Source organism: Aythya fuligula, chromosome 1 (genome assembly GCF_009819795.1).
Source record: "Aythya fuligula isolate bAytFul2 chromosome 1, bAytFul2.pri, whole genome shotgun sequence".
Classification (NCBI taxonomy): domain Eukaryota; kingdom Metazoa; phylum Chordata; class Aves; order Anseriformes; family Anatidae; genus Aythya; species Aythya fuligula.
In genome coordinates this window covers 83,024,105-83,038,476 of record NC_045559.1, presented here as the reverse complement: position 1 = coordinate 83,038,476, position 14,372 = coordinate 83,024,105, and the positions used below count along the sequence as shown (strand labels likewise).

At 46.6% G+C, this 14,372-nt stretch overlaps 2 protein-coding genes across 2 annotated transcripts; both read right to left on the bottom strand.

Moving 5' to 3' along the window:
- Positions 1-6,749: 6,749 nt before the first annotated feature.
- VAMP1 (vesicle associated membrane protein 1) lies at positions 6,750-10,749 on the bottom strand. The gene is made up of 5 exons (XM_032207380.1): positions 10,690-10,749; positions 10,362-10,482; positions 9,454-9,612; positions 9,172-9,223; positions 6,750-8,774 (listed from the first exon to the last, which is right to left on the bottom strand). Coding segments are annotated over exons 1-5 (351 nt in total). The 5' UTR covers positions 10,692-10,749; the 3' UTR covers positions 6,750-8,757.
- Positions 10,750-13,563: 2,814 nt separating this feature from the next.
- Positions 13,564-14,228, bottom strand: MRPL51 (mitochondrial ribosomal protein L51). Its single transcript, XM_032207379.1, has 2 exons — positions 13,974-14,228; positions 13,564-13,837 (listed from the first exon to the last, which is right to left on the bottom strand). Exons 1-2 carry the CDS (start codon positions 14,215-14,217, stop codon positions 13,641-13,643), a joined length of 441 nt encoding a protein of 146 aa, XP_032063270.1. The 5' UTR covers positions 14,218-14,228; the 3' UTR covers positions 13,564-13,640.
- Between the last annotated feature and the right edge of the window lie 144 nt (positions 14,229-14,372).

Genomic DNA, 14,372 nt, shown 5'->3' with positions numbered 1-14,372 from the left:
TTCTCAGCTGTATAGTAGTCTCCTTCCTTGTGATACACCATATACACGTACATCCAGCCATTTGATCATATGCCAGAGGGTTCAGATTGAATTGATCTTTATATTTGCTTGGCCCAAAGGAGGCCCTCATCCTCTGCTGAGGATTATGAATCACAGGAGAAGTGCTGCAGGCTTTAATCTAAGATGCTTATAGGGACCAAATAGATAATCAAGACCAGGGCAAAGGTTACCTCTAAACTGGAGACAGTCCTCTTCTAAAGAACTATTTGGGCATCTTAGGATAACAGCATACATCTTATTTCTTGCAGTAAGTTTATCTTTTCTTCTTTTATTTTTTTAAGAAAAAACTTGTGCTGCAATGATGTTTACACAGCACTTTATGTGGTGTCAAGAGAGCAAGGGTAATGTCCTTAAACAGGATTATCCACTCAACTGGACACAAACACAGCTAGCAGAATTAAAGCAGATAGTTTAGACAAAGACCCATGTGCTCAATCATACTGCAAACACACTCTTGAATTTAGAAACTAGTTCATTGTACCAAAAGAAAAACTTCAGGTATTTTAAAAGTTAAGGTAGATGCACCACCCTTGGGAACCTAGAGAGTTTTACTACGGTATGTAAACTGTTGCCTAACTTTCCCTTTTGATAATGTTAAAAATGTTTTAAATGCCTGTTATACTGCTGTTGCCTTGATTACCTAAACAAACTTCCCACATCCCAGCAGTGATTTTCTTCCTCACAGACATGAATGCTATACTCTGTTCAACAAATAATTTAAAAAATGATTTCTGCAAATGTGAAAAAAAAATCCACTCCATGCTCACGGAAGGATGTAAACAAAATAAAAGAGTGATGAAAGAATGAAATTCCAAAGTTACTTTAATGAAGGGAGTCGTGTTCTGTAAAAGCTCGCTCACTGCCTAAGAGGCAAAGTTAAAAGCTAGATCTAGTGACAAAAACAGCATTTTGGTGACAAGTAAAACAATCTAAAACTAGAAAAAGGTAACAAGGACTTAGAATATTGCACGTGCAGCCCGGTTCTTGGTTGTGAATTCAGCATTACAGACTGATGCCTTAGCAAGTCACCTGGCATATGGATGAGCAAAAATGTGACACTGGACACAAAAAGCAACTTCCAAATTAAGGAGAGAGAAAGATCAGATGCAACACAAAACCATCTGTACATCATAAATGTACAGAGATTCATACACTGAACCTGATCTTTCTGGAATACACAGAGATTATGGCATGATTCCTCACATTACACAGTACCTTGTGATAACCATAAAATTGATGCAACCCACTGCATCATGCATAATTTAGTTAACTAAAGGAAGATTAATCAGAAGCATAACTACTGGAAGCGTATTTAAATTCTCCTCAACTTCTTAAAGAAATATTGCTATAGAAGAAAGTGATGCATTCCATAGAGGAAGCTTGCACCATATTCTCTCTTCTATAAAAGCAGTAAAATTTAAAACATCTGTTTTGACTGATGAACTCAAAGAAAGTGATTGCCCCATATTGGGTAGCTGTAAATCCAGAACTAAAAGCCTGTACAAACATGAAGTTGTTATACAGGTTGGTAATTAGATTAGCCCTACCTTGTCCTAAGGATCAACACAAAAATTGCCACTGGGGAGAGATCAGGTAATCCTCCCAGGAACATCCCTATACTTGCTCTAAGCAGGCAACAACGCCAATTACCAGCTCAACAGATGTGGAGTGAGTTTGGCTAAACCAGAGGCAAATCAAGTAGTACTGGAATGTGAGTGCAGAAAATGGGAGTGTTTCACAGAATATGAGAAATACTAGAGAAAAGGGAGGAAAGCATGCATTCAGAGTGATTCATAGGTCAGTGATGGGAAAAGGTCTGAGCATTCAGTGTAGTGAATTTGTACAACAGGAGAAAGTCAAGTCATTAGTCATAAATGTTAGCAGCACAGTACAGTTATTTGAAGAACATGGAAAACACAAGGAACAACTTCAGGTCATAGGATGCTGAAGAAAAGCAAGTTATCTTTTTAGACTGGGAGCATCTGTCATCACAGGGGAGGTACAGATGAAGGAATACAAGCACCTGAAGGGGAAGGAAGGTGCAAGGGAAAAAATCATTTTGTGGACAGAATCACAAAACCATAGAGTTTGGAAGGGACCTCTGGAGACAGAGTCCAACCCCACTGCTAAAACCAAGTTCCCTAGAGTAGGCTGAGCAGTAAAACATACAAGTAGGTCTTGGATATCTCCAGAGAAGAAGACTCCAGGGCCGAGTACAGGGAAATGGAAAGTAGTATTGGAAGAAGAGGAACAATGCTTCAGCCTGTCCAGCAAGAAGGGTTTGAGAACATGAGTGCAAGACAAAACCAGGGGACAACAGAATGAAAGGAGACTCCACACACTGCTGGAAAAAGTTATGAGACTGTACAGAACACTCAAAAAAAACTTGAATGTGTAGAGTAGCTGAAGTGATAAGAAAAGCCATGGAACTAAGAACGTGTGACAGGAGAGGTTGGGGGAAAGGACAAGGGAGGCAGCAACATTTAGGGAGGAAAGTGTTGCTGGGGAATTTTCAACACAAGTACATATGTCTGGACAAAAGGAAGTTCGGAGAAAGGACAACCAAGAGCACAAAGGCTAGGAAAGACCATAAGGCTTGAGAAGGGCCTTACACCTCTAAGAGGGAGCATAGCATTCAAACAGCTGAAGAACTGTGGAGAGCCCATGTCAGAATTCAAAGCTGGTGCACAGCTACAAACAAATTAATAGAACGCAAGATGCATCTCCAACTGGACTTTTGGAGAAGATGGGCAGGTGAGGACATGAAGAGACATTTTGGCCACTGCAATAATTATTTGGTAGGTCTATGAAACAAAGTAAAGGATGCTAAGGAACTGTTCATATTGGAAGCCTGGAAAACAAGGACGTTCTGAAAAAACTCTGGGGTAAAAAAGAGAATTATCACAAGCATGAAGGCTCTAAGCGCAACTTTTATTTGTCTTATGACCAGGACAAGTTTTGTGAAGGGACCCACTCATGAGAGCTCCTGGGCTCTGCAGTTCTCCATCTTCCAAGAGAAAACATTGCAGGGAGCCCAGATGAAACACTAGACTGAACTCATGTGGGCAGACACAACTGAGTTGCCTATTCTGTGAAATCTATCTGGCTTACCTACATATAAGGTCATAAATATTTGCTTAGCAGTCAGAACAAACCCTCCATACTTCCCCATTAATGCTCCTCTTCAAGTCAAGGCTTCCAACCCCAGCAGTTGGGCCCCCTACCACTTCAAAGGAAAGCTAGGTCCATTAAACAACAGCTGATGTTCTATTCCGACTCTAAAGTGAAGTGTTTTATGCCTTCCCTGCTATCATTTGGTTACTCCCCAGCTGAAACAAACACTCACTGCTGATAATAGCTACCAGGCATGCAACCTGCTTCTTTGACCAGTGCATGGAAGCCTCAGCAAAGGCCAGAGCAAAGCCTAGAACATATAGAAAGATGAAGGTTTAAGATGTAAGACAGTTAATAGCAGCACAGGTAAGGCTTCCCCATCATCAAATCGGAGAGTTACAGATCATTAGGATGAAGTAAGTTGACAGGGGAGCAGAGCTTGGTTTTCTAACTATACATTTCATAGAATCATAGAATATCCCGAGTTGGAAAGAACCCATAAGGATCATCAAGTCCAACTCCTGGCACCGCACAAGTCTGCCCAAAAGTTTAGACTATGTTACTAAATGCACAGTCCAATTGCTTTTTTAAATTCAGACAGGCTTGATGCAGTGACTACTTCACTGGGGAGCCTGTTCCAGTGTGCAACCACCCTCTCAGTGAAGAACCTCTTCCTGATGTCCAGCCTACCTCAGCTTAACACCATTCCCGTGGGTCCTATCATTGGTGTTTACAGAGAATAGGTCGCCTGCCTCTCCACTCCCCTCGTGAGATGAGGTTCCCCTCAGCCTCCTCTTCTGCAGGCTGAACAGGCCCAGTGCCCTCAGCCACTCCTCATACGTCTTCTCCTCCAGGCCCTTCACCATCTTCATTGCCCTCCTCTGGACACTCTCCAACAGTTTAATGTTGTACTTCTTGGACTGTGGTGCCCAAAACTGCACACAGTACTCGGGATGAGGCCGCACCAGCGCAGAGCAGAGCGGGACAATCACCTCCCTCGACCAACTAGCGATGCCGTGCTTGATGCACCCCAGGGTACAGTTGGCCCTCCTGGCTGCCAGGGCACACTGCTGGCTCACATTCAGCTTGCTGTCAACCACAACCCCCAGATCCCTCTCTGCAGGGCTGCTCTCCAGTGTCTTGTCACCCAGTCTGTACGTGCAGCCAGGGTTACCCCATCCCAGGTGCAGGACCCAGCACTTGCCTCTGTTAAACTTCACATGGTTGGTGATCGCCCAGCTCTCCAATCTGTCCAGATCTCTCTGCAAGGCCTTTCCACCCTCATCTGAGTCCACAGCTCCTCCAAGTTTGGTGTCGTCGGCAAATTTGCTCAAAACACCTCCTAGTCTTATATCCAAATCATTTATAAAGACATTGAATAGGACTGGCCCTAACATGGAGCCTTGAGGGACCCCACTAGTGACCATCCACCAGCCAGATGTGGCCCCATTTACCACAACCCTTTGAGCCCTGCCCATCAGCCAATTGCTCACCCATCATACATGTACGATGTTTTTGTACACTGGACATTTTGTCCAGTAAGATCCTAGGGGAAACCATGTCAAAAGCCTTGCTGAAGTCCAAAAAGATCACATCAGCTGGTTTCCCTTGGTCAACTAGATGAGTGATCTTAAATAATGATCTTATTTAATAAATGTTAACTATCTTTCAGTAAAGCATTTGTGCATATTTAAACCATGTTTTGTCCACGATACCAAACAGCAGAAGTCGCAAAGGCACAGATGCTTTAAAATATAGCAACTTAGAAGATCAGTTCCAACGAAGCATGGTACATTAACAACTACATGAGAAGGAGCCATCTGATATTATCGATACTGTGACACTTAGTCTCCTGGTTTGGGCACTGCAACAAAAAGGAGGGAGGGTCAGCTTCTTCTCCCAGACAACAGCAATAGGACAAGAGGGAATGGCCTCAAGTTGCACCAGGTAAGGTTCAGTTTGGAAATTAAGAGAAATTTATTCTCAGAAAGAGTACTTAGGCGTTGGAATGGGTTGCCCAGGGATGTGGCAGCATTAGCATGCCTGGGGGTGTTTAAGGAAAGGTTGGATGTGGTGCTTAGGGACCTGGTTTAATGGGTGACATTGGTGGTAGGTGGATAGTTGAACTAGATGATCTCAGAGGTTTCTTACAACATTAATGATTCTGTGTATAGGTTAGATATGCAACTCTTTGCAAACCAGCACAACATGACTCATGAGCTGGGCACAACCCCTGAGACTACTTTTTGCCTACTGGGAGTGAGGTAGTGTTCAGACCACACCTTTATGCTCCAGATCAGCTGGCCAGCTTTAGGGAGTGAGCATGTCTCTAGGTTTGGCTAGGGATTTTGAGACAGCATCAGTGAACTGGAAATGTGAGTGTTACAAGGTCACATGAAAAAGAGTCCTTCCCACCCTCAACAAAAACAAGGCAGAACTGGAAGGCAACACATCTTGCTAGGAAGTGTAGCACAGCTAGTTCACACAGGTTGTGCGGGCCTGATCTGTACTGATGTTTAGATTGTATTTGCTACTTCAATTCACTGGCCAGTCCAGACACCATTCTTTCTCAGAATGGCTTCCATTTTTTGAGTAATTAGCTGAGCTGCAGTATTTTAATTTCACCACTGAGGACACATTGTTCTGATATGGTTTTGATGAAGTTAAGCCTGGACAAAGATTGTGATCAAAATATGTAGATCAAAAGGAAACCACAAGCCCCAGGGAGTATTGTTTACAACTTAAAGTTAATAACAGCAAGGGCACATGGACCTAATTTTAAAGCAAATCAACACGGGACAGAGTTATAATTTTTTTTAATGAGTTTAAGATATACAGGTGAAACAAAACAAGGGGGCACTTACCTTTATTCCAGCCATGCTTCAAGGTATGTTGTGAATAGCATGGTGCTTTTGGAGCTCTTCATTTGGATCCTGAATATGTCCCAGCACCACTCCAACCCCCATGAAAAACTGTCTGGGCTGATGGACCCAAAGGTAGCTTATTGTAACCCAAAGGCAGCACAGCCTGAGGAGCAGGAACTACCAGCAACACATCCATTCAAGGGTCCATCTCCCCTTACATTGTACTGTGGCTGGAAGTAATATTGGCTTGCAAAGCCTCTCACCCCAGAGCAGTGAGTCTGAATGTATTGTTACAGACTTACCACTGAGTTGGTTCCAGTGGTATTGGAACTACACATGTATGCTTGACTAGCATCACTGCAATGGAAGACCGCCCGTTGCTCTGAGGGATAACACTTCAGGTGTGTGTATGGGATATAAGTGACAAAAAATGTTCTTCCAAAAAGCAGTTTGGGATCCCAGCCCTTCCCCACCCACAGACAGACCAGACAGACTCAGTAAGGTGGTGAATTATGTTTCTTAGAGACTGTTTAAAGTACATGAGCTGATTACTGTAACATGCCAAGGGGATTACAGTTATGTTTATAGAGGAAATAAACTGCACGTGCATAACTAGCTGTAATGCTGTGGACAGCAGAATCCCTCGCTTTTACTCATAGGGCCTTGGTGATTTTTTTTCTCCCCCACACACAGAGACACAGAGGGGAAAGGTAGCAGAAGAAGCAGAAACATACAACATACAAGAGAAAGAAATGGAAAAGACAGCCTAAGGGGACCTCAGCCCCCAGAGGAACAGGAGGAATGAGGCACCAACAGCTTGTTTAGAAGAGTTCGAGAAAACTGCTGGTCTGGGGGCCTCAAGCTTGTATGCCCACCCCCTAAAAGGCAGCAGTTAGTACAAGCAGGCTCCTCTTCAGCAGATGCACTTCTGACCATCCGTCACACCTCAGTTCCACTGGGAATTAGGCAAGTGCTCAGGGGACGAGGGCTGCATCACTCCAGATCTTCAACTCTGCTCTCACCCAAGGTAGGGAGGGATGGAATTGCAGGGAGGTGAACTCAGTGCAAATGAAATGCTTGGGCATGGAAGTGAGTGTGCAAAATCTAGCCCCTTCTTAGACACCCTGTGACAGGGGGAAAGGGGCTTCCCCAGCTTACCCACTGCAACCAGAAGCATCTGCTCCTCCCATTTTTTGTACTTTTGTACTGCACTCCCATATGGGAGCTCCATAGGTGTTCTTCCTCACAACCCCTTAAGCCTCGGCTGATCCCACCAGCGTATTCTACACCCAAGGCAGAGATTCCTCAATTAAAGCCCTCTTTCCTGTCTAGATTACGGGCTACAACACAGCTTGTAAAGACAAGACGTACATTCCTCACAGGACTGCAGAAACTGAGGTACAGGGCAGCTCATTTAATCCCAGTTCGACAACACACTCATGCAATTCACAGCTCTGATTCTTTCTGAGGAACAAGGAAATTGCTTACAGAAAGCCATAGTGCTCCACACTACAAGTTTGTTTACAGCACAGACCACCCCAAATCTAATGTTCAAAAAAGCCCACAGCAAGTAGGAAGATTTCAGCTTGACTGGCAAGCTCTCTAGAGATCAAAGCTGCCAAACTAGTATCTGATGCAATACCTATGCCCAAAGCAGCATTTCCCTTTGAATCCCTAACTAACAGTATTTTCCTACCTTCTGCTGAAACTTAGGGCTTTCTGGTAGAAGAAACAGAACAGGTGTTCTTACTGAAAGCTGTGTGGCTCACTCAGTCTTATTTGGAATACCTCCAGTCTCCTTCACCTCCACCTATCATGTAGTAGATTTCCTTTGACATTCAATACAGTAACACTGGAAAGCTAAACTCCCATTCCTTGTTCTGCTACTACCTCAAAGTCTTCCAGAAAGCTACGAGATAGTAGAAAACCATAAGGTCTTGGCTTGTGCCTGCATAGATGAAAAGGAATTTGATACACACCCAACCACCACACCATACTCCTTGCAGTTGTTCATTTGTTACTTCTGGCAGATTTTATGCCCACACACGCCCTTCAGAAAGCAACAAGACTCCTTTCAATTAACTGTGTTCAGTCTGTTGCACTTCACTGAGTTAATCATACAGACTCCCCTTTATTATAACTCACACAGCCACATTCAGAGAGCAAGTCACCTTAAAATAAAGATAGGCAGAATAAATTGCTTAAGTGCTCAAGTGCTTATCTCTCTATGGCTAGAGCAATCTAGATGACTATGTCTAGCTCAGTCAGGTGGTTCAGCCGCTAACCAGCGCAAATTAGCAGTTATTTCAGAAACTCAGTGAAAAGCTGAAGTCACTCTTTATGGAGAACACAAGAATCTCACGTTAAATCCCGCATCCCCAAAGGCACTGCATTAAGGCATTCTGATTTTGCTAGTCTACAGAGGCACTAGTTGACAAGTTTACACCCAAAAATAAGCCACAGAAATTCCCCTGCAGAAGAGCAGGAGCCACCCACTCCTTCCCTGCTTCCCATTCCTTTGCACTAAGATGACCCTCCCTAAAGCTGTGGCAGCTGTGGAAGAGTCTAACCTGTGCTCAGTAGAGCACTTCAGAATCTTAAATAGAAGACAAACCAGAACCAATAAAGGAATCAATGAAGAAGCTAGGTGGAAGGGAAGATTCAGAGGCAAGAAGAGACAGGCAATGGGACAGTAGGTGGCAGACTGAAGGGGCTACATTCAAGTAAAAAAGTAGACTGGAGACAAAGCAGGAAAAAAAAAAAAAAAAAGAACACAGGAAAAAACAAAAGGGCAAGTTACACCAACAATCCCCTAGAGACATCCAAATCCCCCACCAGGAAAGGTACTTGCCAACCCACCCACTTCAAGATGCTGTCCCTCATACTTACAGGTTTACTTGATCAAGTAGGCAAGATTCCCCATTTCTACAATAGCCACCCCCACTTTCATTCCTTACTATGTAAATCATAGTATTTCCACAGTAAGTGTGGGAGTTCCAGCACCACCACCTCCCTTCCCCAGGGAAGGAAGTTACCACTTATGCAACCCTACAGATCATAAATCAAAAAGAAGAAGTTTCAATTCTGGAGCTGGGGCTTCTTCACCTTTGATCCCAGTTCTTTCAGTACTTACTTGCAATCACCACAACCATAATGGCACAAATCACTCCCATCATGATCATCATCTGGAGAGAGAGATTATCAGACAGTAATACTCAGAACAAGATAAGTTCACAGCTTCCCCGATAACCAGGGAACATAAGCCTGAAAGCAGGAGATAAAAAGCCTCTAAGACTTTCCACAGTGAAATAACCAAGCACGTGATTTACCTATTAAGCTTCAACTACTCTCTCAAAGGGAGAACACCAGACTAATTTCCTTCTCATGAAGGAAATAATGAGATCAGGAAACTCACCTTGCAGTTCTTCCACCAGTACTTCCTTTTGAGTTTCGCTGCACTACTCTCAAATACAGAGGCACCAGCCTGAAGTGCATCTGCCCGGTCATCAAGCTCTGACAGTTTCTCATCTCGTTCCAGCACCTTATCTACATTTACACGCATTATGTCAACCACCTGGAGAAGGAAGAACAGTAGAAGTGGTTATCATGGTAAAGAGGGTTGGAAGTGTAAGAGCAGTAACACAGCCAATAACCAACGTGAGATACTAACAAGTGAAAGCCTGAAATGAGGAAAAAAAAAAAAAAAAACAGGATAAACACATTTCAAGCCATCAACTATTTAGAAGTTAGGAGAAGAGTCCTAGACACTCTGCTAAAGCTTCAGTACCATTAAACTATGTTTTCAGCACCCCACTTTCATCCATTTTTAGAAGTCCTCAAGCCCATCAAGCCTATACCACGCCCTCATCACAGCAATCGTTTGCTCAATCACAGCTAACCGCAGAGACAACTTAGCACTACATGTTGCTGCCCCATCGAGGCGTGAAGGAGTTACTGCGTGTCAGCAGACACCAGCCCTGTAAGATCAGGCAAGGTTCACTTCACCTACCGAATCTGCTCACGGGCTGCTCCCTTGGAGCTGCTGGCAGGGATTAGGAGCTGCTCTGGATGCGGTATGGCTTTATTTCCATAACAGAGGCATAAGATGAGGTACCAGGAATCTACCAGGACTACTCCTTAGATGTAGCACCTAGAATTAGGCAGCTTTTAAACCTAAGTTTTAAATGTAGAACTAATTAATCTCTTCCTCCAGCTTCTTTAGAGGCTGGTCGCTATACTATTTCACTAGCCAGCACTACAGTGACTATTTGCGCGTTTCCAGCACCCACAGCCCCAAAGCGAGGAGCGGGCTCCGCTACCAACCTCCTCCACCTGCGCCTGGGTCTGCTGCAGCCGCCGGTTGCTGCTCAGGTTGGGAGGCGACCCGGGGGGGCCCCCAGCAGCGGGGACCCCCTCGGGGGCCGGCTGCTGAGCTGGGTCGGACCTTGGGGGAGGAAAGCAGAGACAAAAGGCGCTCAGAGCCCTGCTGTGCGAAGGGCTGACCCCCCCCCAGCCACCGCGCTGCCCCCGGCTGCTGCAATGCGCCACCCGGCCGGCTCGGGTCGCCGCAACCGGGCCCGTGTTCGGCTGCCTGCTCCCCCCCCCAGCACCCTGAGGCTGCCCCGTCCCGTCCCCGGTCGGGGGCACTCACATGGGCGGCCCGGAGCGCGGTAGGACCCCCGGGCAGGGCGCTGAAGGGTAGCTCCACACCGCGGGGCGCCCGGCGGCACACTGAGGGGGTAACGGCCGCGCGGCCCTTTTATAGCTGCGCCGGCCTCCGCCGCAGCCAATCAGCGCCCGCTGCTGCGGACCGCCCGCGGGAGTCGGAGCGGGCTGGGGTTTAGGGTTAGGGTTGTGTTTAGTATTAGGGTCAGGGTTAGGGTTAAGGTTAGGGTTAGCATTAGGGTTTAGGATTCGATTTAGGGTTACGGCGAGGGTTATGGGTTGGGGTTAGGGTTAGGTTTCAGTTTAGTGGTAGGAATAGGGTTTGCATTAGGGTTAGATTTAGGGTTAGGGTTAGAATTAGGGTTAGAGTTGGCTATGGTTATGGCTACGGTTATGGTTATGGTTACGGTTACAGTTAGGGTTACTATTAGGGTTAGTATTTCATTTAGGGTTGGGGTTAGGTTAGCATTAAGGTTGCCATTAGGGTTAGTGTTAGGGTTAGCATTGAGTTTTGGGTTAGGTTTAGGGTTAGCATTAGGGTTAGGGTTAGAGTTATGGTTATGGTTATAGTTAGAGTTAGCATAAGGGTTAGTATTGGGTTTAGGTTTGGGGTTAGTGTTAGGGTTGGTGTTAAGGTTAGCATTAAGTTTTGAGTTAGGTTTAGCGTTAGGGTGAGGGTTAGGATTTGGGTTTAGGGTTTGGGTTTAGGGTTAGCAATAGTGTTTGCATTAGCGTTAGGGTTAGAATTAGCATTAGAGTTATGGTTATGGTTATGGTTATGGTTATGGTTAGCAATAGGGTTAGTGTTTGGTTTAGGGTTGGGGTTAGGGTTAGCATTAGGGTTACCAATAGGGTTAGTGTTAGGGTTAGCATTAAGTTTTGGATTAGCATTAGGGTTAGGGTTAAGATTTTGGGTTAGAGTCAGTGTTAGGGTTAGATTTCATTTAGGGTTTTGTTTAGAATTAGCGTTAGGATTAAGTTTTGTTTAGGGTTTAGTGTTAGGGTTAGCATTATGGTTTAGGGTGAGGGTTTATGCTTAATATTAGGCTTATTTTAAGGTTTTAGGGTTAGGGTTATCATGAGGGTTAGCATTAGGGTTAAGGTCTAAATTTAGGGCTAACATCGGCATTTGCGTTAATGTTAGAGTATGGGTTAGCCTTAGAGTTAGGGTTTAGGGTTAGGGTTTGGGTTAGCATAAGCATTTGGGTTAGCGTTAGGGTTAGCATTAGTGGTTGGCTCAGTGTTAGTATTAGGGTTCAGATTCTGAGACCTACTGGATCAGGAGGGAGGACTCCTCCATTCGGGACAGAAAGGGAAGCAAGAACAAACTGGAAGAAGTCTCTTTGCAGCATTTTGCGTGGGGAGCAGGGTAGCAAGCAACTGCTTCAGAGCTACGTTGAACTACAACTTCGTAAGGTGATGCAGGCCCTAATTTAAAGCTTTTAAGGACAAACCTGGAAAATTAGATACACAAAACAGCACATTACAACCTAGCATCCAAAAGGCTGTGGCTACAAAGAATATGGGGACTACTGAGTGTGAGAGAAAAGCCCAGCTGCAGCCTTGGCAGAACTGAGGGGTTTTAAACTGTGCCTTCAGACAAATTGCGAAGGGACATGTGGGGGAAAAAGCTTCTGTAGCTTGACAGCCTTCCCACTCCCATTGTCAGGTGAGGACTGCTCCAATATCCTTGTGAACAGAAGGCAGAGCTTGCTGAATTACTGCTTTGCTTCGCTTGGTATGAATTCCTCTCGAGACCCAGGGCAAACAGAGCTGGTACGTGGGGACTAAGAGCTGGCAAAGGGAACCAGGTACTTTCCTCATACTTCTCCAGTTTCTGACATTTCTAGACAAGGATTTGTTACACCCATGCTTTACACTTGTGATAACCCCCAGAAGCACCTTCCAGGTGCTCACTCTGTCTCTACTTGAATCCGTAAATATTCTGAATGCTCAACACCTTTGACAACAATCCCACAGGTCTACTACCCTGCTCCGGAGAACACAGACTTTGCAGTTGCTTGAACAGAGAATTTGGCTTCACCTTCCTAAGGCACAGACCCAAACCCTTTTTTGTTCCCTGCTGCTTCCAAACAAATGCTTTTAAAGACCAAGCAATGTCACTCTGTAACAGGATACATCAGCAGCAGGTACCTTCCCAATTAGCTAACAGCCAAGCTACAGCTCAGGCAGAGGCATGCTCGTCTTCCAGATTTTATGCTGATTTTTTCTGCAATGTGTAACAGCAGAGTTCACGAGAAACAGGATGCTGGACTTGAGGGATCCCAGCTTTGACTCTCTATAGCTTAGAAACAAGTAACAGTCATGGAAAATTACAAGCTGAGAGTTTTTTTAAACCAATTAAGTGCCTAAATTGATTAAATGAAAAGCTACTTGCCCGGTGTCATTAGTATGGGGTTGTCATCAGTGTGAAACAGCAACAAGTCCTGTTCTAAAGCATGTTTTGATGTATTTCAACTAACAATTGGATCATTCAGACTCAGCATTAATCACAGATAAGTGGAGGACAGGATGCAAGAGGTAAGCATGAAGTATTGGGAGGCATGCTTATTGCTAATGTGATAATTTGGCTATGAGGAAAAAACCCAAGATGGAGCGTCCTGAATTTGCTGGGTGTGAGAACCTGGGCCTCACAAAGACTGAAAGGAAGCTGGAAGCCTGGCCAAAAAGTGGAGGACTCCCCAGTAAGAGTTAAAAGATGCAGGCTGGGACTGCAAGAAGTGTGCCAGGGATGGTTGTCGGGGGCTGAACCTACAAAGAGCTCTGTCCTGAGGCAGCAGCACGACCTTGGGACCAGCAACACACAGCACAGGCTGCAGGAAGCACTGGGAAACCAAACGTAGGAACAACAGTCTTTATTCAGACCACGACACCGCAGAAGCACGCTGGGCGAGCCAAACCCCCCTTGGCTCCTTCCTAGCGGTGCTTGCCGGTGCGGTTGAAGCGGCGGTACAAGAAGCGGATCCTCTTGCTGAGCTTGTGGTAGTCGTCCACGAACATGCGGTCGCCCACCATCCGCTTCTTGCGCAGGCACCGCTGCAGCTCGTTCCCCCGCCAGCCCCGCAGCCACTTGGGCCCCACGATCAGGTCCTTGGGGTGCATCTTGAAGCCGCCTGCGAAGAGAAGGAGGATGCGGGGTGAGACGAGGCGGGAAACCGGGGAAGGGGGACCCCGAGGCGGCCGGCCCCGACCCGTGAGGGGGGTCCGTGAGGGGGTCCCGGTGCCCCCGGGCGGGCCGGGGGCGCTCACCCAGGATGCCCACGTTGTCGTAGACCCCGAACAAGGCCCGCTTCTCCGTCCAGCGATCCACCTGCTGCGGCTTGGGCGGCTCCCGCACGCGGAAGCTCGGCGACAGCCCGGCCAGAGGGGACGAGAGGGGCAGGGGGGGCCCCGGCCGCCCCCCCACACCCCCACCGCCACCGCCACCGCCGATGCCCCGCGAGGCCGCGGGCAGCGCCAGGGCCCGCCCCGCCGCCCTCACCAGCGCCAACATGGCGGCGTCCACGGGCGCTAACGGCCGCGCTGAGGGAAGGCGGGCGGCGATTGGGCGAGGCGCCGAGGGGCGGTGGCTCCTCCGGGCGCTGATTGGCTGAGGCGGCGCCGGGGGTGGGGCGAGTGAGGCCTGCGCGGGCCGTTCGGAGGAGGCCG

What these genes read in the sequence shown, in the direction of transcription:
- VAMP1 (XM_032207380.1), bottom strand. An exon ending in CCCAGGCGCAGGTGGAGGAG is followed by an intron (nt 9,613 to 10,361) that starts GTTGGTAGCGGA and finishes TTCCTTCTCCAG; the next exon opens with GTGGTTGACATAATGCGTGT. An exon ending in ACTGGTGGAAGAACTGCAAG is followed by an intron (nt 9,224 to 9,453) that starts GTGAGTTTCCTG and finishes CTCTCTCTCCAG; the next exon opens with ATGATGATCATGATGGGAGT.
- MRPL51 (XM_032207379.1), bottom strand. Translation starts at nt 14,217, where the DNA reads ATGTTGGCGCTGGTGAGGGCGGCGGGGCGGGCCCTGGCGCTGCCCGCG. An exon ending in CGACAACGTGGGCATCCTGG is followed by an intron (nt 13,838 to 13,973) that starts GTGAGCGCCCCC and finishes TTCTCTTCGCAG; the next exon opens with GCGGCTTCAAGATGCACCCC.